Source organism: Miscanthus floridulus, chromosome 9 (genome assembly GCF_019320115.1).
Source record: "Miscanthus floridulus cultivar M001 chromosome 9, ASM1932011v1, whole genome shotgun sequence".
Classification (NCBI taxonomy): domain Eukaryota; kingdom Viridiplantae; phylum Streptophyta; class Magnoliopsida; order Poales; family Poaceae; genus Miscanthus; species Miscanthus floridulus.
Genome location: NC_089588.1, coordinates 137541493 through 137566497, shown reverse-complemented (window position 1 = coordinate 137566497; position 25005 = coordinate 137541493). Strand labels below are relative to the sequence as shown.

The 25005-nt window shown below is 45.5% G+C and overlaps 1 protein-coding gene across 1 annotated transcript; it reads left to right on the top strand.

Annotated features, from left to right (window-relative positions):
* Positions 1-12925: 12925 nt before the first annotated feature.
* LOC136483058 (cysteine-rich receptor-like protein kinase 43) lies at positions 12926-23297 on the top strand. Its single transcript, XM_066480173.1, has 8 exons — positions 12926-12947; positions 13330-13382; positions 17578-17734; positions 17837-18086; positions 18294-18501; positions 18861-18984; positions 22435-22633; positions 22735-23297. The coding sequence occupies exons 4-7, from the start codon at positions 17897-17899 to the stop codon at positions 22627-22629; spliced, it is 717 nt and encodes a 238-aa protein (XP_066336270.1). The 5' UTR covers positions 12926-12947; positions 13330-13382; positions 17578-17734; positions 17837-17896; the 3' UTR covers positions 22630-22633; positions 22735-23297.
* Positions 23298-25005: the final 1708 nt, after the last annotated feature.

Genomic DNA, 25005 nt, shown 5'->3' with positions numbered 1-25005 from the left:
CCAAAATCTAAACCTTCAACTTGAGAGAACCCCTTTGCAACTAGTCTTGCCTTGTTCCTCACAACAACACCTTGATCATCTTGCTTGTTGCAGAACACCCACTTCGTTCCAATGACTCTTGCACTTTTTGGCCGCTCTTCAAGAGTCCAAACTTCATTGCGAGTGAAGTTGTTCAACTCTTCATGCATGGCATTGATCCAATCCGGATCTTTAAGAGCTTCTTCTACCTTGGTAGGCTCATAGCAAGAGACAAAAGAGTGATGAGCAATAAATGAAGTAAGTTTTTGAGATCGAGTCATTACACCCTTTGATGGACTCCCTATGATGAGATCTTGTGGATGATCTTGTAGGAGAGGTGTATTTCTTCTATTGACCACTTGAGGAGGAGGTTGTGGAGCATCAACATCTTGTGCTTGTACCACCATTTGCTCATGGGAGATATGAGTATCTTCATTTTCTACTCTCCCATCTTTTTCACCATCTTGTGGTACACTTGATGAAGAAGGTTGGTTAATGACTTGTACATCATCTTCATCATCTTTTGGCTTGATGTCTCCCACCAGAATATTCTTCATAGCCTCTCTCAATGGTTCATCACCTACATCATCAAGATTCTCATGTGCTCCTTGGGAGCCGTTAGATTCATCAAATTCCACATCATATATTTCTTCAACCAAGCCGGTGGCATGATTAAATACTCTATATGCTTTGGACTTCAATGAGTAACCAACAAGAAAACCTATATCACAACGTCTTTGAAACTTCCCTAGGTGTTGCCGCTTCTTGTAGATGTAGCATTTGCAACCAAACACCCTAAAGAATGAGATGTCCGGCTTCTTCCCATTGAGCAACTCATAAGGTGTCTTACCAAGGAACTTTTGAAGGAATAGGCGGTTGGATGCATAACATGCGGTGTTGATTGCTTCCGCCCATAGAGCTTCGGGGGTGTTGTACTCATCTAGCATTATCCTTGCAAGAGTGATCAAAGTCCGGTTCTTCCTCTCAACTACACCATTTTGTTGAGGAGTATAAGTTACGGAGACTTCATGTTTGATTCCAACTTTATCACAATAAGCTTCTATGTTTGTGTTGTCAAACTCTTTGCCATTGTCACTTCTTATCTTCTTGAGCTTCACTTCAAATTCATTTTGAGCTCTCTTGGCAAACTTCTTGAAGCACGAGGCAACTTCGGATTTGTCATGAAGGAAGAACACCCATGTGTACCTTAAATAGTCATCCATAATCACAAGACAATAGAGATTTCCTCCCAAACTCTTGTATGTTGTTGGTCCAAATAAATCCATGTGTAGGAGTTCTAGCACTCTTGTGGTTGACATGAAAGCTTTGGTTGGATGAGTGTTTGCAACTTGCTTGCCGGCTTGACATGCACTACAAAGCTTGTCCTTTTCAAACTTCACATCCTTTAACCCTCTCACCAAATCATTCTTCATAAGCTTCTTGAGTGAGCTCATCCCAACATGAGCAAGTCTTCTATGCCATAGCCACCCAAGAGTTGTTTTGGTGAATAGGCAAGTCTTCAAATTTGCATCTTCAGAGGTGAAGTCAACTAGATATAAGTTGTATCTAAATCCATTGAATATCACTTGATTGTCATCTACCTTGGATACAACAACCTCCTTCTCGGTGAACAAGCATTGGAAGCCAAGATCACACAATTGCCCAACGGATAGCAAGTTGAAGCTCAATGAAGTAACATATAGCACATTGGAGATGGAATGATCATTTGATATTGCCACTTTGCCCAATCCTTTAACCTTGCCCTTTGAGTTATCTCCAAATGTTATTTTCTCTTGCCCATCTAACTCTTCATCAAGTGAGGTGAACATACGAGGATCACCGGTCATATGTTGAGTGCAACCACTATCAATACCCCAATGACTTCCACCGGTCTTGTAGTTCACCTACACACATGAGATTCAAACTTTAGGAATCCAAACTTGTTGAGAACCCTTCACCTTCTCAACAAGTGACTTAGCCACCCAAATCTTCTTAGGTCTACTCTTGTTGGGGGGTCCTAAGAACATGACTTTCATCTTTCCACTTGAATCTTTTCTAAGCATGTAGTGAGCATTGAAAGCAAAGGGTCTAGCATGCTTGGGCAAGGGTTGTGGCGGTGGAGTTTGACACTCATGAGCAAAGTGGCCTTCTTGTCCACACTCAAAACATCTCTTTGGCTTTGGCTTTGGCTTTGATTGTTGTTGTTGAGCTTGAGCCTTCTTCTTTTCTACACTTGCCACATATCCAATGCCATTTCTATCCATCTTCATGACGGTGTTCATGAGTAGCTCACTTTGGAGATGCTTGCCTCTAGCAAACTTGCTCAATCCAATCTTGAGATGCTCTTTCTCCAACTTGAGCTTCTTATTTTCTTCTTTTAGAGCATCATCTTTCTTTTCTTCCTTGAGCTTCTTGTTTTCTTCTTTGAGCTTCTCATTCTCAAGAATCAACTCTTTGTCATGATCAAGAGTTTCTAGCACAATGATGTTGTGGCTTTTCATCTCTTCAAGATCTTTCATGAGCTTCTCATTGTCACTCTTGAGCTTGACATACTCATCATAGTCATTGCACTCAACCACTTGCTTGCCTTTGCTACTAGATCCATGCTCAATGCTCTCATCAATTAAATCATCACATGAAGTAGCTATATCAATCTTGACAACATGGTTAGTAGCATCATGTGGCTCATTTGGTAAAAATTCTTGAGCAATAACAAGAGTATCATGACTAATCTTAAGAGTAGTGTATTCATCTTTTAGCTTGTTGTGGCTAGTGATGAGTTCATTGTGCACCCACTCAAGTTTATCATGTTTATCTTTAAGCTCTTTCTTGGAAGATTTGAGCTCCTTGAGTTTGGATGATATAGCATCATTAGTTTCTCTAAGCTCATCATTAGTCTTTTCCAATGTATCACACTTAGCTAAGAGTGAATCATTTTTAGCATCAAGCTTTTCATTTGTAGCTCTACTCTTTCTAATGATCTTAGTGTATTTTCTTAGTATTTTGACAAGATCATCATATGTAGGTGAATCATCATCATCGCTATCGCTATCATCATCACTAGCATGCTCATCATCACTACTATCATCACTCTTTGTTACCTTGCGTTCACCCTTGGCCATAAGGCATAGGTGTGTAGAGGATGATGGTGATGGTGGCGGTGAAGATGCAAGATCAATAGCAATGGCGGCCACCTTCTCATTGTCACTATCATCATCGGATGATCCACTTGATGAATCAATGTCCGTGAGCCAATCACCGACGATGTAGGCCTTTCCACTCTTCTTTTTCTTGTGGAAGTCTCTCTTTTTGCCATCTCTCTTCTTGTATGGCTTGTTCTTTTTCTTCTCATCTTCATCTTCATTGCTTGAGTCATCTTTCTTGCCCTTGTTCTTGTTCTTGAACTTGTCTTTCTTGGGCTTTGTGCATTGATGAGCAAGATGGCCAAGTTCGCCACAATTGTAGCAATCCATCTCGGAGATTGGCTTTCTTCTTGAGCTAGTGAAGAACTTCTTCTTCTTGCCATCAAACTTGATGCCACTCTTGTTTAGCTTCTTTAGCATCTTGGCGGTCTTCTTCACCATGAGAGCAAGACTTTCTTCATCATCTTCTTCATCACTTGAGCTCTCATACTCAAGTTTTGCTTTGCCCTTATCTTGACTCGCTTTGAATGCTAAGTCCTTCTCTTTCTTCTTTGTAGAGGATGAGCCATCTTGTGGGGTGATGTGCATGTACATCTCATGAGCATTGATCTTTCCCAAGATTTGTGTCGGTGTAGCGGTGGAAAGATCACCTTGGTGTAGCACGGTCACAATATGGCCATATTTGTCAATGGGGAGGACACTCAAGATCTTTCTCACAACGTCAGATGGCGACATTTGAGTAAGTCCAAGCCCATTGACTTCCTCTACAAGAACATTCAAGCGTGAATACATCTCATTAGCACATTCTTTGGGAAGCATCTCAAATGAATTTAGCTTTTTAATCACAAGATGATAGCGTTCCTCACGCTCACTCTTAGTTCCCTCATGGAGCGCACAAACGTCCGATCATAGTGCATGGGCGTCTTTGTGGTTCCTTACGCGGTTGAACACATCTTTGTAAAGACCTCTAAAGATGGTGTTGCGAGCCTTTGCATTCCATTTTTCATAGTTCACTTCATCGCCTTGAAGTTGTGCGGGATTCTTAGGTGTTGGGAACCCTTGAGAGGCGGCTCTAAGTATTCCAACGTCTAGAGCTTCTAGGTATGCCTCCATGCGAATTTTCCAATATGAAAAATCATCCCCCTCGAAGATAGGAGGAGGTTCATCCCCGTGAGACATCTTACTCTAAGCGGTTAAGCTTAAAAATGTGAGCACGAGACTCTGATACCAATTGAAAGGATCAAGATGCCCAAGAGGGGGGGTGAATTGGGCTAATTCTAAATTTTCTTGCAATAATCAAATCCTACGGATAGCCCAATTAACACCTTGTGCCTAGAAAAGTGTTTCTATCAAATTAACGCACAAAAGACTTGCAACCTATGTTCCAAACTTACTCTAGCATGGCAATTCTATGAATGTAAAGACAAGTATTGAATTGCTCAAAGTAAATACTTAAAGTAAATGCTCAAAGTAAATGGAGAGAGAAACGCGGCGATGTTTTGCCGAGGTATCGGAGAGTCGCCACTCCCCACTAGTCCTCATTGGAGCACCCGCGCAAGGGTGTAGCTCCCCCTTGATCCGCGCAAGGATCAAGTGCTCTCTACGGGTTGATTCTTCGACACTCCGTCACGGCGAATCACCCAAAGCCGCTCACAACTTGAGTTGGGTCACCCACACGCTCCGTCGGGTGAACACCAAGCTCCCAATCACCACCAAGCCGTCTAGGTGATGGCGATCACCAAGAGTAACAAGCACGAACTCTCACTTGACCACGCGAAGCCTAATGAGAAGATGGATGCACACTTGTCTACTCTTGATTCACTAATGAGGTTTCACTCTTGGATTCTCAAATCACAAACACCTCACTAGGACCTTGCTCTTCTTGGCACTCACACACGTGTTTCTCAGTTGTTGGAATGAGCAAAAGTAACTCCACACACGAGTGGAGCTTCTATTTATAAGGCAGCCTGAAAAACGAACCGTTATGAGCTTCTGCGGGGTGACCGGACGCTCCAGTCGTGTTGACCGGACGCTCCGGTCAGTTCAACCCGCGAACCAGTAAAAATGTATTGACCGGACGCTGGCAGGGTCCGGTCAGCACTGACCGGACGCGTTCGGTCGCATAAAACCCTTACTGGAACCTTACTGGACTCGACCGGACGCTGAACCCTCAGGGTCCGGTCAGTACTGACCGGACGCGTCCGGTCACAGATTCCCTTCACTGGAACCTTACTGGAGTCGACCGGACGCTGCCTTTCAGCGTCCGGTCACATGACCCCTTCAGCGTCCGGTCATACCGAACGCAGACAGCTGATCAAATGAACTGACCGGACCTTGCGGCCAGCGTTCGGTCGCACCGGGGCCAGCGTCCGGTCAGCATTTGACCCTCCATTCACTTCCAACTCTCGATCATATGTGAATGAAGTTTGCTCCAAAGGATCTTAGGCATTCATAGGAGCTACCTAGAGCTAGTTTTAACAAGTGTGCACCACACCTAACTCACTAGGCTTAACTAGGTCAAGCTACCCATCCATACCCCCCTTAATAGTACGGCCAAAGGAAAAACAAAGTCCTAAACTACTCTAAGTGTCTCTCCAACACCAATCGACACTTAGAACTAGTCATCCTTAACCTTGTTGTCCATCCTTTGAAAACCGAAACGATTTCCATCGTAGGGGCATGACAACTTTGATTGCCCGATTGATCTCCATTACCATGACCTAACTTAATTGCATCTGCAAAACACACGTTAGTCATAGTAATCTTGTATTGTCATTAATTACCGAAACCCAACTAGGGGCCTAGATGCTTTCAATGTATTTGTTGTTACTTTGTGTTTTACAATTATACATTGTATCATCGTTACCCTTACTATACTATATGTTTGAACTTTGCAGTTGCATGAGGAATTAAATACTGACTGCCAACAAATGAAGAGATGCATGGAAATAGCAAAAGAATGTGTCGAAGATAACCCTTATAAGAGACCTACTATCGCTGAAATAGTTCTTAAGTTTAATGAGACAGAAACCAAAATTCAAAAGGCTCCTCCAGTTGTTAATGAGCCGACAAATGACCCAAGGTCTTCATTATGTCAAGTATGGTCGTTCAAGGCAACGCTCAATGATTACTTATCATGTTGGGTTTACATATTAATTTGTTCGGTGCATATTCCACCCTTTGTTTTGAGGCAATATATTTGAAGTTCATAGCTGAAGTAAACTCACAATAAGATCATGCTACATCTCTTTAATTATAATTAGTTTTGTCCTTTTGATGTACATAATTTTTGCTATGCATCTACATATATACTTGTTGACACTCAAAAGTGTCCAGAGTGCATAATGGACTCCTCCATCACATTTCTATCGTCAAGACGGCCAGAAAGCATACTTGGATCATTGCATTTGGAGCCCGGGCGAAGAAAACAACTTTCGAGGGCTGAACCAGCCGAAATCGGTTTAGCCAAGTATGGACTCCCAAAGTTGGCCGACTTTCTCAACTTTCTCAAATGCTAGAATGGATTGCACCATTGCGTTCCTCTCATCGACCTGATCAAAGAACATGTATGGATCACCTCGTTTGGAGTACGGATGAATTAATTATGAATTTTGGAAGCTTTTTACCCGGAACTCGCAGAAGTCGGCTTAGCTGCCAGGTCCATAACAGATCTGAAACGTGTTTTTACACGATTTGGAAGGTGTTTTGACTCCTTGAGGGATATGGCCACCCCTACCTTATAAATATAAGGGCCACGGCCGATTGAGGTGCCCAAAACACACAATCATCACAAAAATCAATCTACAACCTCTCTTTTACCCTCTCTTCCCATCTACCTCCCCTTGCTCTTCATCGGCACTGCATGGACAGTGGATTGACGATGGCGAAGCTCTAGAGCAGCTAGGCCGGCTAGGGTAGCCCATAGTCGCTGCATGTACCGACAGGGTCCCTCCCGGGCGTGTGGGGTTTTGGGTTCCAAGAGACCTCATTGGCGTGTCTTGTGTATCATGCTCCCGGCGAGGCTCCTTTAGCGACGCGTCTTGCGTATCGTGCTCATCACTGGAGGTACAAGGTCCGAGTGCAGACATACCCTAAGCGCCGGTCGACCTAAAAGTCGGCTAGCCCCTACATCGAGCGATCTAGCTCCTTACCGGTGTGGTGATCTAATTAAGCGTCAACACATTTTTTCCGATTCCGCTGGGGACAATTGGTTCAGCTATCTCCTATAGCCGGTCTTTCTAACCTAACTAATTTGTTGGTTCCAATCTATCCTTGCGATTCTCATTACCATTGCGTAATCTGGCCCAAAAGGCCGATTGCATCTGGTATTTATTCCCTCTTTTAGGATGTGGAACAACGGGTTCAACGGCGAGTTCATCGGTCCAATGGGTCAGGAGAGCATCGTCAAGTCTACAACCAGGCCTGAGGTAAAAGCAAGTGGAATAGCTAGAGGTTCCCCTCTTTTCCATATTATGAATAAGCTTATGTCTAAATTCGATGACTTAGAGGAAAGAATGTTTGGTGCTCCTATTGTTATTTTACCTCATGTTACATATACTAGTGAATCACCCTTGGCTTTTAGTCAACCTCAATATGAGAGGCCGTTTTACTATTATTTTGATCAACGTGGCAGGTTGATTTTTGAGAATCAATCTGAATTGGCCTTTTCGATGCCTGAAACCGATAGGGCCAATTCAAGAGGGTTCTGTTAATATTTTGATGAACATGGCAGGCTTATTTTTGAGAATCAAACCAAATTGGCCTCTTCGGCGCCTGAAACCGATAGGGCCAATTCAGGAGGGGTTAGCACTATACTTCCTGCTGCTACATACTGTAGGATCTCTGTATGGCCTAGAGGGGGGGGGTGAATATGCCAGTCAAAACAAAACTCAAACACAAATCAAATTCGCCAAGCGGCACTGCCACACTTTACCAGCGGCACTGCCACGCCACCAAAGCGGCACTGCCGCACCTGCAGACAATAGTAAACCACAATTCAAAATCTAACCAAAGAAATTTAGATCGAGTAAATTCCTGAGCCTTCTGCAAGTGTAAGGAACCTAGAGGACTAACTAGAATAGGTAGCACCACCACCAATTTGTGGATCGGGAGCAAACCCTAAAAACACCTCATGCACCAATATAACAAGTAAATAAGCACAAGCACAAGTGGCACAAGGATTTATCCCATGGTTCAACTCGCCACCAAGGCTTGTCTACCTCCACGTTGTTGAGGTTAGCCACAAAGGTTCGGGCTTTGCAACCCTACCTCGTTCTCAAGTCAAGAGAGTTAACTCTTGAGATGAGGAGAGTTTCACTAGATGATTGGGGTGATTACAAACCTCCTGGGGCTGCCACACGAGTTGGCAAGCTCCACGGGCGACGCTCTAGCCGGCTAGGAGCAAAGGTCCAAGAGTAACAAATGCAATCCACCGGCTTGAACGTGAACCAAGTGCTCTTGGAGTTGGAGAACAAGTGGATCTGCTCTCTAATCAAGTTTGGAGCCTTTTTCTCTTAAGGATTTGATGGGAAATCAAAAGGGAAAGCTTGAGAGGTTGAGAGCTCCAATGGAGAAGAGAGAGGGTGTTCCTGAGCTCTTGGTGTCGGTCTGAGGGGTGGGAGGAAGAAGGTTACCGTTGTGGGAGAGAGGAGGAGGTATAAATACCCCTCCACTCCCAACAGCCAGTTAAGTCGTGGCAGTGCCGCACTGTGGCAATACCGCTCTCCCTGTGCGGCAGTGCTGCACCAGCCAGAAACAGCAAAGGATAGGAAATGAAGAACATGCTGCTTTGGCTGTGACTTTGAGGATGTATTTTGTGGAGATATGAGCACTTAGTTACACATTCAAGCTTGTGTATTGTATCCCCCTTTACAGTGCGGCTTTTCCTATACTCAATTTCAAAATATGAAATGAAATAAACGCCTTTGAGTTCCATGCCGTCATCTTTTGTAATTGGGGGCTCCACCATTACATGAATCATCCTCTTGTGTGTATTTCCCGCTTGTCATCTCGATTAATCTCATTAGCTCTCTAGTTGCGTGGTCATTATCAACAAAACCCACAATTAGGTATTGATTGTACTTACACATACACACCGAATTCGGTTCGTACCTCTCGAACAGATGACGGAACAGCGGCAACGTGCTTCATTGCCTCATAATATGGTGTCGCCTGACTCTCCAAAGTCATCGAGCAAGGTCCCAATGCCCGACGATTCATGTGATGCCTCCCAAACTGATTGGCATCAATCTGTTTATCAGTTTAGGAAATCAATAGAGGCGATTGGACATGCAAGCTAAGCATGATGGAGATGCACATCCTTTTCATTGTAGTAAGAAACTTTCCATGGATGAAACTCTAGAATTAAATATCCGGTCGTTTGTATTCGGACGGAACAAGCCGATTTGACTATTGGAAAAAATGTGATAATCGGCGAACCCAAGGAATCAAGGAAGGGAAAGAAAGTCTTAGTTTGTGAGGTGGTGCTAGAAAAGTCCAATGTGAATCGATAGAGCCTCAACATCACTATCAAATCTTCCATGCTCGGGGGGCAAGCCCAAATTCCCGTGGACAAGCAAAAATCAAGCGACACCAATTTCCCAAATCGGTCAAGCTGTCTATATACAAAAATTGCAGCACACATGTAAAGATGGAGAGTGGATTCCTTACCCATTACTACGCCAAATTCCTCACCGTTGGAGGATGCCTGTTGGTTTATCTCACAATGAGCAACGATGAGTCCCTCATAGCCGATTGAAGCTACGACCAATCGAGCCCCAACAAGGCAGGACCGATTTAAGCTAGGTTTTAGATGAACCTGCTAATCAGGTCCAACAAAAGGGTAAGGCATCAGCAGAGCAAGTATATGTGTTGAGGGACATGGAAGTTCTCGCTAATCCCGTAGAAAAGTCCGATGAGCAAATAATCATCAAAATCAGCTCCGTAGATGTTCCAATCAAAGAAATTGAAGGACCGATTGTCATTGGCAATCTGGACCAATTTGACGCGGAGAAAATATCCAGGGGCATTGTTGTTAATGATCATAAGGCCCATAGTAGCACATCGGCTCTTGAGAACTTTCAACCAACATGGTGCCCTTTGGGTTTGTTGAGAATGCAAAGATGCAAACTTCAGCGTGCTCGCTGCAACAAGATCAAGCAAGAAGGGCTAGCAAAGATGGGGGAAGAAATCTTCAACAAGATGAATTGAATTTTCCCTCATCCAATGAAGAAGGGAGAAACGACTGTCTGCACAGACAAAGTCGGCTTAGCCGATCCCAAGCCAGGTCGGCTGCTGCTGCTACTCAAGTCGGCCAAGCTAGGTCAGCGGCGGTGTTAGCGGCAGAAATGACCAGGGCGGCTACAAGTGCGGTGGCAACAACAATGGCGGCGGTGGCTACTGTGCCTCACTTGTCCATCCAGCCTCTAGATGTGCTTCACCTTATGGGGTGCGCTACAGCAGTGGCGCCCCATTGCCGGTGCCATGGGGCCATTAGCAGCCTGGTGTTCTGGGCGAGTACCCGTAGGCGCACATCGCCTACGCGCCCGCTAATTCTCTGACTCGACTGGTTTTGCTGCCTGCCGCACCACAGCAGGGTGCCGACGGGTGGGATCAAGGCCGGCCTCATCACTGCCTTGAACAGGATGGCTCTTTAGAGTGCGAACCCTTGGGTCCTCAACACCGGCGCCACCGCTCACTTGTCGTCATCGGATGGTATACTGTTCTCCCGCCTACCTCACTCTGATTCTTTCATCATTGTAGGCAACGGTAACAACATTCCAATTTCTTATCGTGGCACATCCACCTTGTCAGCATTATACACTACCTTTCTCCTTGGCAATGTCCTAGTTGCTTCTGCTCTAGTGTGGAATTTACTTTCTGTTCGCTAGTTCACTCGCGATAGTAATTGTTCCATCAAGTTTGACACTTTGGATTTTTTCTATTAAGGACCATCAGACGAGGCACGTGATTCTTTGCTGCAATAGTAGCGGGGACCTCTACATCATCGCTTCATCGCCATGTTACAATTGTAGCCTCGCTACTTTCGTCCACCTTGTGGCATCACCGCCTTGGTGACCCTGGCTGCTTCCGCCATCGCCATGCTTCAGAACATGTCATTCATTTCTTGTAAAAGGGCCCGCGGTCCTTGTGTCATGCCTATCAGCTTGGCAAGCACACGCGGCTCCCATTTGGGAGCCCGCCTTCTGTAACGACTACACCTTTTGACCTAATTCACTGTGATTATGGACATCTGTGGTTCTTAGCACTCCAGATTTATAAATATTATCTCATGTTTCTTGATGATTATTCTCATTTTTGTTGGTCGTTTCCTTTATACCACAAGTCTGATGTGCACCGCCATATTGTCGATTTTGTTGCCCATGCTCATACGCAGTTCAATGCCATACCGGAGAGTTTTTAGGCCGATAACGACACCAAATTCGTCAAAAATCCCACCATTTCATTTCTATCTAGCTGTGGCATTGCTTTGTGTCTCGTGCCCATAGACCTCGCCACGTCAACGACACTGTCTGTACCCTGCTGATCCACAGCGTCCATTCCTCCGCCCTTGGTCTGGAGCCGTAGCTGCCACCACCTACGTGATCAATAAGTGCCCCTCCTCATCTGTAAATCACAACATCCCATACCCACTCCTGCATCAGAAGCTCTTGGATTATTCCTCCCTTCGTGTTCGGTTGCCTCTATTACCAGAACCAGTGCCACGACGCCTCATAAACTCCCCCCTGTTCGACTCCATGTGTGTTTCTTGGATACCACCCTCTCACAGGGGATATCATTGCATGGACATGTCCACCTGTCGCATCATTGTTTGACGTCATGTTGTCTTTGATGAGTCCGTGTTTACATTTGCCTCCACACCCTCAGCGGCCTCTTTGCCGTCGTCACTAGATCTTTTGATCCAGGGACACTCTCCACCGTTGGAAGCTCCGTCCTTGGGTGTTGAGCGACCGCGTGCTCCTTCGGTTGCTCCTACCTCCGGTAAGGTCGAGCAGTCGGACCTCCATGACTAGACGGTCATCTACGCTGGCGACATCAGGCCGGCTGCCCCCGGTGATCGTGGCTGCTTCAGGCAACGCCACCTCCTTTGCATCCCACGACATGTTCTCAGACTGGCTGCCTGCGCGCCGTCGACTGCCTCAACCTCTCCGCCACGACGGCCTTGCCTATCCTGACTGAACTATTGTAGCGTCCTCATCAACCCCAATTGGCGTGCTGCAAATGGCGGAGGAGTACAAGGCTCTCATCGAGAACGACACCTCGCGCCTCGTGCCTCGACTGCCAGGTGCTAACGTTGTCACTGGCAAGTGGCTGTACAAGCACATGTTCTACTCTTACAGCTCCCTGGCTTGGCAAAAGGCACGCTGGGTCATCCGGGGCTTCTCCCAGCAAGTCAACATCAACTATGACGAGACGTTCAGGCACCATTGTCAAACCTGGGGACGATCCACATTGTCCTCAAGATCATTGCCTCACGTGATTGGCCTATTCATCAGCTCGTTGTGAAGAACACCTTCCTCCACGGTCACCTTGGGAGGACCATGTACTACCAGCAGCCATCAGGGCTATGTGGACCCCGCTGTTCCCTGACTATGTTTGTCTTCTGGCAGAAATCCTTGTACGGGCCCTAAGCAGGCTCCCTGGGCTTGGAACCAGCGCTTTGCCTCGTACATCTGCAGCATCTCCCTGTACAGTTTTTTTTTTTTTTTTTTTTACTTCTGGACCAAGTCTATGCATCCGTGATTCTACCGCTACGACTGTGGGCAGGTATTAGGATAATTGTATAGCCTATTGTTGTACCACGCTAAATTGTATCACAAGCTAGTACTATCCCTGTACATGGTTATATATATGAAAGGCACCACTCACAATAGGTGTGTGGTGATTCCTCCAATCTTCATTATGTTTCTACGGATACTAATAATAGTGTTCCAATTTAATACTGTAGTCTAAAAATATTTTTCACTGGAAAACATTTATACTATTTTATTGTGACTAATAAAAATAGCTTTTTATTTAACTAATGGTCAAGGTTGGAGATGTTTGACTAGACATTCTAGGAAGTTATGCTTTATTTGGATTTTTATTTTGTCTACTTAAATTTAAGATGACAAAATAAACCTGCTTATCTTTTTGCTTTGAACTGCAGATTGTTAAAAGATTCCAAGCACTGTCCGTACGAGCTCTTCATGAATATTCTAGGTATACACATGGTAATTTTTTTAATAAGTTCCTGTGCCAATTTGACATAGGAACTTACAGATTCACCAAACATTATTACTCTTATATTTTCTTAATTCGCACAAGCCTGGTTTCCTTTTTCTTCCATTACATAAGGCCAAGTTAGTTATTATCCAACTGATGCGATGCAATTGCTTAACTAGGTATGGCACCTTATAATGATCTGGTTTTGCCAGTCACATACAAATGATGATTAGTAGCTAGCTGAATCGACACACATTGAATTTCTGTTGCTTGTTCAGGGTAATAATGTGCAATGAATTGAGTATATTGATGTATAGAGCACCAATTGCATTAACTTTTTTATGTTTCCTATTGCCATCTAAAACACTAGAGTGACTTATGGGGATTTGTTTTGAATAATCTATTACTTATGCGGTGCCAATGAATGACCAAACTGGAAAATAAATGTTAGAAATAATCTGGTGCTCCCTCTCTCTGTACCCGCGCAGCAGGGGTTGGCACAGAAGTCAGTCCTGCTGTCACATCTAGTCACTGTAGCAGCATGACAATAGGACATGTCTGTGTACTAGGATTAGATAGGAGTAGTTGGGGGTTGGAGTACTTGCCAACTACCCTTGTACCTAGCAAGGTACAGTTAGAGTTGTATATATCAGCTAGCATAGCAATAGAAATGTTCAGTTCGCCACATTTAGGAAACAGAGTCCGGCCAGCGTCGGAGCTCGTGTGTGTGCTGTTCTCAACCCCTCTTCAACCTCTAGCCTAGTGTGAGTGCCGGTGAGCAGATTGCTCACCTGTGCGGAGAGTTCTCGGGACAAGTGGTATTAGAACGGTGAGCACCGCGCACTGATGGATTACATCCCACAGCTGTGCTCGAGCATCGTCAGCATCGGGCAGCTTTACGAGCGCGCGTGCGAGATACTGATCGAGAGCGGGATCTTGAAGATCCGTGATCAGGAGCGGCGTCTTCTCGCCAAGGTAAAACACTCCCGTAATCGATTGTACCTGCTCGATTTGAAGGTGGAGCAGCCGGTGTGCCTGGCAACGCAGCACACCAAGGAGCCATGGTTGTGGCATGCCCGGTTCGGACATCTCAGCTTCGACGCGCTCGGTCGGCTGGAGTAGATGGTTCGAGGGCTGCCCCACATCGAGCACGTAGGCGAGTTGTGTGACAGCTGCCTGGTCGAGAAGCAGAGGAGGCTACCGTTCCCAAAGGCGGCCAAGTATCGCGCGGCGGATGCCCTCGAGCTCGTCCACGGCGACCTCTGCGGGCCAATCACGCCGGCCACGCACGGCGAGCGGTGGTATTTCCTTCTGCTCGTGGATGATTGCAGTCGCTACATGTGGCTGCAACTCCTGACGAGCAAGGACGAGGCGGCGGATGTGATCAAGAGGTTCCAGGACGTGGGCGGAGGCAGAGTCCGGGAAGAAGCTGCGCTGTGCTGAGGATAGATCGCGGCGGCAGAATTCACTTCGGTGGAGTTCGCTGCGTACTGCGCGGATCAGGGTGTGGTGCGACACCACACCGCGCCGTACTCACCGTAGCAGAATGGAGTGGTGGAGCGGCAGGAACCAGATGGTGGTCGGCATGGCTCGATCCATGATGAAAGCCAAGAGCATGCCAGCACAGTTCTGGGGAGAGGCGGTGACCACGGCGGTGTTCATCCTCAATCGCGCGCCCACAAAGGCCCTAAAGGGCGTGACGCCGTTCTAAGCATGGCACGGGAGCAAGCCGAGCGTGTCCTTCCTCATGACGTTCGGTTGCATCGGCCATGTCAAGAAGACGAAGTCGTTCCTTACCAAGCTGGAAGACAGGAGCACGCCGATGGTGCTCCTGGGCTACGAGGAGGGCACCAAAGCGTATCAGCTCTGACACGCGTGGAGGCATGGTGGTTGTCTCACGCGATGTCGTGTTCGACGAGAAGGCAGCCTGGGACTGGGAGGGTCTAGGCCACGGGGGAAGCTGACGGCTTCAGCAGCACCTTCATCGTCGAGCATTTAGTCATCCACGATGGTGGAGACACTGGAGACGAGGTGCTGACCACTCCAGCAGCAGAGCCGATCACTCCAGCAGTGGATCCGACCACTTCAGAAGTGGTGCCGAGCACTCCAGGAGTGGTGCTGAGCGGTCCTGCATTGGTGCTGAGAACTCCAGGAGTGGTGCCGAGAGGTCTTGCATTGGTGCTGAGCACTCTAGGAGTGGTGCTGAGCGGTCCTACAGTGGTGCCGAGCGGTCCAGAAGTGGTGCCGGGTGCTCCAGCAGGGGTGCCGGGCACTCTAGCAGCAGTGCCGACCACTCCTGTGGAACAGAGGACTCCATCGACACCGATCGAGTTCACCTCTCCTCCAAGCGACATCAGCGAGTTTGTGGATGCCTTCCACGACGGTGAGGAGGTGCGGTTCCGCAGGTTGGACAACATCATCGGCAATGTAGGGGCCTTGGGCCTGGCGAGTCGGCTGCTCGACGATCAAGAGCTACTTCTTGTTAGTGCAGAGGAGCCATCCACGTTCGTGCTGGCCGAGCACGACGCCAATTGGCGATGGGCGATGCTAGAGGAGATGAAGGCGATCGAGGAGAACGAGACTTGGGAGCTCCTCGATCGGCCTCTAGGATCCATCCGATTGGGCTGAAGTGGGTGTGCAAGGTGAAGCAGGACGAGCGCGGCGCCATCATCAAGCACAAGGCGCGTCTCGTCGCCCGCGGCTTCGTCTAGTGTGAGGGCATCGACTTTGAGGAAGTCTTTGCGCCAGTGGCGTGCATGGAGTCCGTCCGACTGCTGCTGGCTTTGGCAGTAGGCAAGGGACTGGCGCGTCCATCACCTGGACGTAAAATCGGCCTTCCTCAATGGCTGAGCTGGCGGAGACGGTCTTCGTCAGGCAAGCTCCGGGCTTCGCCGTCAAGGGAGCAGAGCACAAGGTGCTCCGACTGCGCAAGGCGCTCTACGGGCTACGGTAGGACCCAGCGGGCATGGAACGCCAAGCTTGACGCCACTGCTGGGCGCGCTTGGGTTCACGCAGCTGCGCAACAGAGCATGCCCTCTACACGCGGCGACGGGGGAAGGAGGAACTCAGTCGTCGGCGTGTATGTGGACGACTTGATCGACACCGGCGCGCGTGCGGAGGACATCGACAGCTTCAAGCGCGAGATGGCTGGCTCGTTTTTCGAATGAGCGATCTCGGCGCTGCTCTCCTACTATCTCGGCATCGATGGTGAAACAGGGGAAGGAGGCGCTCACGCTCGGTCAGAGCGCGTACAGCGGTGAAGTTGTTGGAGCGGAGCGGCATGGCGGATTGCAAGCCATGCGCGACTCCGATGGAGGAGCGGCTGAAGCTGACAAAGGCCAGCACCGCGGCGAAGGTAGATGCAACACTCTACCGGAGCATCGTCGGCGGGCTGCGCTACCTAGTCCACACAAGGCCGGACATTGCGTTCGCCGTGGGCTATGTCGGCCGCTTCATGGAGGATCCTCGAGAGGATCATTGGGCCGCGGTGAAGCGGCTGCTGCGCTAACGTCAAGGGGACGATGGATCAGGGGATTGTCTTCCCCAAGACCGGCGGTGGAAGTGGGCTGCGGCTCATGGTCTTCAGCGATGCAGACATGGCGGGCGACATCGACAGACGGCGGAGCACCTCCGGCGTGCTCGTCTTCCTCGGGTCGGCTCCAATTTCATGGCTAGTCGCTGAAGCAGAAGGTGGTAGGCACTGTCTACAGTGCGAGGCGGAGTACGTGGCGGCGGCCACAAGCGGCATGCCAAGCTTGTGTGGCTGCGCCGGCTGCTGGGCGAGCTGATCGGCGAGAAAGCTCGTCCGCCAGCACTGATGGTGGACAACCAGCCCGCCATCGCCCTCGCCAAGAATCCGGTCCTCCACGACCGGAGCAAGCATATCGACATCAAGTTCCACTTCCTCAGGGACTGCGTCGATGGAGGGCAGATCGTCATCGAGTTCGTCGAAACTGGTCGGCAATTCGCTGACATCCTCACCAAGTCACTCGGACGGCTTCGGTTCTCTGAGCTGAAGAAGATGATTGGCATGGTGGAGGTCAAGGCATTGGGTTAACAGCAGGATTAGGGAAAGAATAAATAGGTTTCGGGCGTTTTAAGGAATTCATGAAGTTCTACCTGTTAGTTTGCTCTATTCAGGAAGCAAGCTGATTTTTCATTGTGCCTAACTTTGACCACATCGTTTACATAGATTTGCTGATATATATGAGGATCTAAATGTGTTGGAGCATATAGTTGAGGGAAGAGAAAAGCCAAGTAATCTGTCATATCCACTTTTACAATTCATCACTCAAAACTTTTCTGATGAGCGAAAGATTGGTCATAATGAACTCGGAGAATGTTTCAAGGTAAAAATTAATCTTTTTGTTGGACCTTTCGAGCAAGTTTCCATACAGCTTATCTGAACTTTATATTATCATAGCCACGCTAACACATATAAGGTTAAACAGGCTATCGTGCAGATTGTTGTTGTGACAAGGCTTACAGGAAACCTCAATATTAACGATGGGATGTTTCATCAGCAGATTGGAAATATGACGTTGGCTCAGCATCAAAATGTATTGCGGTTTCTAGGATACTGTTCTTATACAGTAGAAAAGGAGGTAGAAATAGGTGGTGACGTTGTCATTGCTGAGAAACTGGAAAGATTCCTATGTTTCGAGTATATAAGCAAAGGAAACCTTGGCGAACATCTTTCTGGTAATATAATATAAATCTATGTGCATTTACATAAGTATATAATACATTCCATATAATCATTTTACTTCTTTTATTTCATAACCTTCAATTTTATCGGTTCTTCATTTTATTTCACTAATGTTTGGTTATATGTCAAACACAGAAAATACAAAATGGCCATTTGGTAGATGCACACAGTACATTCATATTGTTATTTTATTTTTGCAGATGAATTAAGTGGGCTTGAATGGCATACACGTTATCAGATAATTAAGGGAATCTGTGAGGGTTTATGTTATCTTCACAAGGAAAAGGATATCATTCACATGGACCTCAAGCCTGCAAGTATCCTACTAGATGAGGACATGGTTCCAAAGATTGCAAATTTTGGTATATCAAAACTCGTATGTACGAGTGATAAATGTCTGCGGCAGCTGTAAGTTACACACTACAGTATGGCTAAGTTCATAAGGTTCCATAAAATTATCACTATAGTTTTCGAGTCAAAAACTGGAAATTGCTAAGACGCAACTGTAAAGGTAGGTAATAATTGTTTTTGTTTTTTTTTCCCACTGGATCATGCTGGTGAGTGGACAACAAATGCTTTGTATGATTCATGTCAATTGTCTCTCCTGACATTGGAAACCTGCTTCGATATTCTATTTAATATCATGCAAGAGCTTACCATGGAGTTTATTGATTTCCATGTTTGGAATGGCGCATTTGTTCTTTCTCCTTATTTTCATACCTTCCCTTTTCTTTATGTCATAACGAACTTTCATTATAATTATGCAGTGGATACTCTGCTCCAGAGAGGATTTCTGATGGCGTGACATCACGCAAGGCAGACATTTATAGTCTGGGCATCATAATCATAGAGTTGGTGACTGGAAGTAAGAAGAATCCTAGTATTACTAATGTACGTGTGATTTATCTCCTCGTTTCATTTGAACCCTTTTTCATAAACCACGCCAACCTTATTTTATCTACATATTTATGCATTTTAACTATACATCCAGACTACATTAATTGTTTGTTGCATTGGCGAAGGCTAAGGAAGTCTTATTTTATACTAAAAAGCCTTTAAAATGTTCCTAGCACAAACAACTAGCAATGTTTTGTGAAGGGTAGCATAATATAACAACAACAACAACAACAACAACAACAACAACAACAACAACAAAGTCTTTTAGTTCCAAGTAAGTTGGAGTAGACTAGAGTTGAAACCCAACAAGAGCTCATAGTCACGGTTCAGGTACATCAATAGCTGCTTTCCAAGCACTCCTATTCAAACACAGATCTCTAGGTATATCCAAACCTTTCAAATATCTTTTTATTGCCTCTCCCATGTCAATTGCGGTCTTCACTACGGGAATCAGGAGCAAAGCCTAAAAAACACTCGGCAAAGGGTTTGCCGAGTGTCGACACTCGGCAAACGACACTCGGCGAATTTTAGTCGCAAACAGACTTTGCCGAGTGTTTTTTGTCGGACACTCGGCAAAGACTTCGCCGAGTGCCGGAAAAGCACTCGGCAAAGATTTACACTCGGCAAAATAAAAATGCGAAAAAACCCAAAAATAATAGCAAAAAAACCCGAATTTTTTTTTCGGGCGAGGCCGCCACCGGCAGCGCGCGCCCGACTCCATCGAAGTCGCTGCATTTTTTGCACAAAATTCGCGGTTAACGCGGCCGGCGGGATTCAAACTCACGACCTCTCCCTCGCATGTCTGCTACTCTACCACTGCACTACACTGTCACTTGTGTCTAGATTCCGTTATCTATCCTCATATATTATACTAAACCGAGAGTAAATTGCTTGTTTGAGGCCCTAAACGAATTCAAATAAAAAAGTGGTCAACTACAAAGTTTCATAACTTTTCGAGATGTACAATTTTCATTTAGGAAGTTTTTCTATCCGAGGTCGTTTGAAAAATTCGAATTTCAAATTTGAGAGATTCAAACGTAGTTTTGCATGATAAGATGATTTCAAATCAAAAAGTTGTCAACTACATAGTTTCATAACTTTTAGAGATCTACAATTTTCATTTAGGAAGTTTTTCCATCCGAGCTCTTTTGAAAAATTAAAATTTTAAAATTTTCAAATTCAAACGTCGTTTTTGCATGACAAGATGATTTCAAATCAAAATGTTGCCAACTACAAAATTTCATAACTTCTCAAGATCTACAAAGTTTATTTTGGTCATTTGTTCATTCGACATAGTGGTAGTAACATTGTTCACAAATCTTATATATCTCTCTTCTACTTTCATGAAACTAATATAAGAGATATGAGAGATGTAGATTTTATGAACAACCGTTATTATCGTTTTGTCAAATGAAGAAATGACCAAAATAATCTTTGTAGATCTTGAGAAGTTATACAACTTTGTAGTTGAAAAGTTTTTCATTTGAATTCATTTAGGGCCTCAAAAATTGCTTTGAAAAAAATAATTTGCCGAGGGCCAAAAAAAATGCACACGGCAAAATGCCTCTTTGCCGAGTGCCAAAACAAAGGCACTCGGCAAAGACGCATTTTGCCGAGTGCCAAAAAATGGCACTCGGCAAAATACATCTTTGCCGAGTGCCAGAAAAAAGGCACTCGGCAAAGACGCATTTTGCCGTGTGCCAGAAAAATAGCACTCGGCAAAATACATCTTTGCCGAGTGCCAGAAAAAAACACTCGGCAAAGCCATCTTTGTTGAGTGTTTTTTTTTGCCGAGTGTATTTTATTTGGCACTCGGCAAAGACCGTCTTTGCCGAGTGCCCTATAAAATACACTTGGCAAAGCCTCCGGCACTTGGCAAAGTGCCGGTTTCCGGTAGTGCTTCCTCTACCTCTCCTCACATTGTTATCTTGACTTAGAACTCCACAATACACTAAAGGTCTTCTTTGTTCATGGCCAAACCACCTCAACCAATGTTGGACAAGTTTTTCTTTAATTGGTGCTACCCCTAGACGATCATGTATATCATCATTCTGAACTCGGTCGATTCTTGTGTGACCACAAATCCAGTGCAACATACGCATTTCTGCAACACTCAGTTGTTGAACATGTCGTCTTTTTGTAGGCCAACATTCTACTCCATACAACATAGCGGGTCTAATCATTGTTCTATAAAACTTGCCTTTTAGCTTTTTAGGTACCCTCTCGTCATAGAGAATGCCAGATGCTTGGCGCGACTTCATCCACCTGCTTTGATTCTATGGCTAAAGTCTGCATTAATATTTCCATCCCTCTGTAGCATCGGTCCTAGATATCGAAAGGCATCTTTCTTAGGCACTATTTGACCTTCCGAACTCACATCTCCCTCCTCATGTGCAGCAGTGCCAAAGCCACATAGTTCTGCTTACTCTGAAACCTTTGGACTCAAGGGTCTGCCGCCACAACTCCAGTTTCCAATTTACTCCTGCCTGGTTTTCATCAACTAACACAATATCGTCTGCGAAAAGCATACACCAAGGGATATCCCCTTGAATGTTCCTTGTAACCTCATCCATTATCAAGGCAAAGAGATACAGGCTCAGGGCTAACCCTTGATGTAGTCCTATTTTAATCGGGAAGAAATCTGTGTTACCATCATTTGTTAGGAACACTAGTCACAGCACTGTTGTACATGTCCTTGATGAGGGTAACTCTTAAAATTGTAAGAGTTAGACCTTCGAATTCCTTTCTCCATCCTATTAAAATGCACAGCAACACCAAACAACCAACAGAATTTAAGTCTCCACCCACAAAACACATTGTGTCTACTAATTCTCCCATAACAAATGCACATTTGGCAAAGGGGCAGCTGAGGAAAGAAAACCGAATTTTAAATTTATTATGAAATTATAAGAGTTTTATTGTGCACATGACAAATAGCTGCACTTTTGCTAGCTCCGAAAAAATAATTTGTTGATGTTACTAGGTAAAATGACAATTTCACAATTTCTTCTAGCATTCATCAAGCTAGGTCCATTTTTATTTTTTTTTCCTGGCAAGGTGGATTTTACAAGGAACTATCACTACAATATATATTCTGGTCACGAAATATTGAATAATACTGAACCGGGTTCAGTATCAGTTAGCAGTAACGTCAGTACCACGAATACTGAATAATACTGGCACATGGCTACTGAATTGTACTGAATTTTTTTCAGTATAACAGCTTGGTGTAGTATAATTATTCTACACCTAGGGTGTAGAATAGCACGTGCGTGTGTATATATATATAGTTCAGAAATATTTTTGGTCCCATTATTTTAGGATGCTCGAATTCGGCATAAACGATAAAATTCTGGTGTTGCTCCGATAGTTTGATGAGCTCCAAATGGCGTGCATTCATGGTATTTGTACTAAATATTCTGGTACTATTCTTAGTCAACTCAGATAAATGGCAGGTACTTTGTAGATGGGAACAAAGGTGGAACAAATCAGGAAAACATATGCCGATCGGTTCATCAAGTGACAAAATGCCTCGAATTGGCTCAAAGCTGCTTGCACAAAGACCCGAACAGAAGACCTTTTGTATGGGATATAATACGTGAGCTCAACAAACTGGATAAAGAAGATTTATATATTTGATCAGGTAAGTTCATATATGCTGGCATAAAACCGACAACCTCTGTAAAAGTCGTCTCTTGATAGGCAGCGAGTATGTCACCTCGTAATTTCTCTCTCTACTCTCAGGTAAACCTTGCTTGGAGGACATATTTCGAACTGGGTCACGTGAGCTTTGATCTGAATAGGAGACTGGACTGGATGCTCAGTTGAGCAGAAATGTGGCACTAAAGAACGCTTCTTCAGAAACACAAAATCGAGCTCACTCTCGTGGAGCATACTGCCAAAAAATGTCATCCAGTGACGATGCAAATCAATGCAGATGGGGCAACTATGTATTGGTTTGGATCACCAACAACAATGTTGCAACCAATGCATATGGTGCCACTACTACTTAAGGGCCTATATGGATCACCTTATTCTGACAACAATAATCTCTAAGAGATTCAAAATGCCTAGCTAGATTATGGGACATAATATAATAATCCAACCAGTGGATTATTGGAATCCAGTAAGCCACATCCAACAAAAACCCAACACCTATAATCTTGGGTACCAAATAAAACCAGATTACTACAATCCATAGTTTAGATTACCATGCCAATTCACAATTTAGAATACAATAATCCAAAGTGATCCAAATGGTCCCTAAGTTCGGTGAATGGTATTTGCTCTTCTACAGTTAAATTACTGTGGACTGTCCACTTAGTTAGATATTAAATGGAGGATATGACTGAAAAAAATGTGATTTACTCATAGGATCCTTAGAGTTAGAGGTCATATATGGATATAATTATTATATTTATTTCTAAATATTCATTTTTTAAAACATAGGACAAATATGGAAAAACTCTTTTTTTTTGTAACACAAGAAAGATGTATGTAATATTAATGCCAATATGGAAAATTTGAAAAAAAAATTATGTAAACCTATCATGAAACCTGTGCAAGAAATATGGGCCATAGCAAGGGTTTATTGATTTTGGTGGTTCAGTGACAACATAACCATTAGGACTAACAATGTTTGCTAGTATACAAGGTACTTAGTCTTACGGATGCAAGGGAATGACTTGGGCTAGCTAGGCGAAGGTAGAGATCAAGCAATCAACACCTCTAAGGAAGATCAAAGAGGAGCATTGAATACCCTAGATGACAAGCATACAGCATGACATCAAAGAAGTGAAGCCCGAACAAATGGATGTGAAGAAATATACTCAGTAGCACCAGAGGTGCACTGGATCTTTCGGTGGCACCAGAGCTATCTGGTGTGGTCATTGAAGATTCCAGGTGAGCCTAGTTTGAGTTAGAGAGAAGATGCCTGTAAGCATACTTCTGGTATAGTCACCGGAGTTGCACTCCAGAGGCAGTGTTGGAGGCGTAGTGGAGAAACTAGAGAGCATTGGAGTTGTGTGTTGCAGCAGGAAGGCCTAGTCCCTTGTATACAACCCATCGGATTAATCCGGTCGTGCACTGATCCATCCACATCCATCGAAGTATTGGACTCCAACGGTAACACTAGCCACCGTCCCCAACCTTGCTGTCCCTCTCTATCCCCATATCTCCTCTATTCCGATGGTGGCTAGGGCGAAGGAGGTGGTGCGGTTGCGTAGTGGCAGCCCCTGCAGCGTGCGCGGGCTCCCCTTTCGACCCCTTCTAGTCGACGCACGCAGGCTCGCCATCCCTCTCTCTTCCTATATGCTCCCTCCAATAGTGGCACGGGAGGTGGAGGTGGAGGTGGCGTGGTCACGCGGAGGCCGCCCCTAGCTCGCGTGGGCTCACCTGCTGCCTCTTGGCCCCTTTTGGGAGGCACACGTGGCCCTCTCTCCCCATCTATTCTCTCTTCAATGGTGGTGTCGGTGTCTGATGACCAGCAACCTTGTTACGGGGTTACCCGGAACGAGGATTGGTGGGGATCGACGTAAGCTAAACTCGATGATGAATGCAAGACAACGATTTATATAGGTTTAGGTTGCTGAATAGCGTAATACCCTACATCCTGTATGGCGTGTTGCCTTGCGTTGGATTGCTATGTCTGAAGAAGTTACAAGGGGATGCCCCTGTCTCTCTTTATATAGTCTAGAGGGCATGTGCATAATTTTAGTCCTACTTGGTTACAATAAAAGAGTTCTAATCCTATTACTGAGATAGACTTTTCGTAAATCCGACTAGGTCCGTCCTTCTTGCCTTGGAGGTCACGCCACCTTATTATGTGCCTTCCTGGCAGACCGTGGGCCGGCCCATCTCCTTATCGGGTAGTTAGCCCTATGGGGAACCTTTAGGATCATGGTCCGTTAGGTGGCTACAGTGGACAATGTGGAGCGGCCTCGTAGTGGCCAAAGGTGGAGTAGACGTGGTAGGCCGATGGTAGCGCAAGCATGGCATCACAGATGAAGCCCTGCT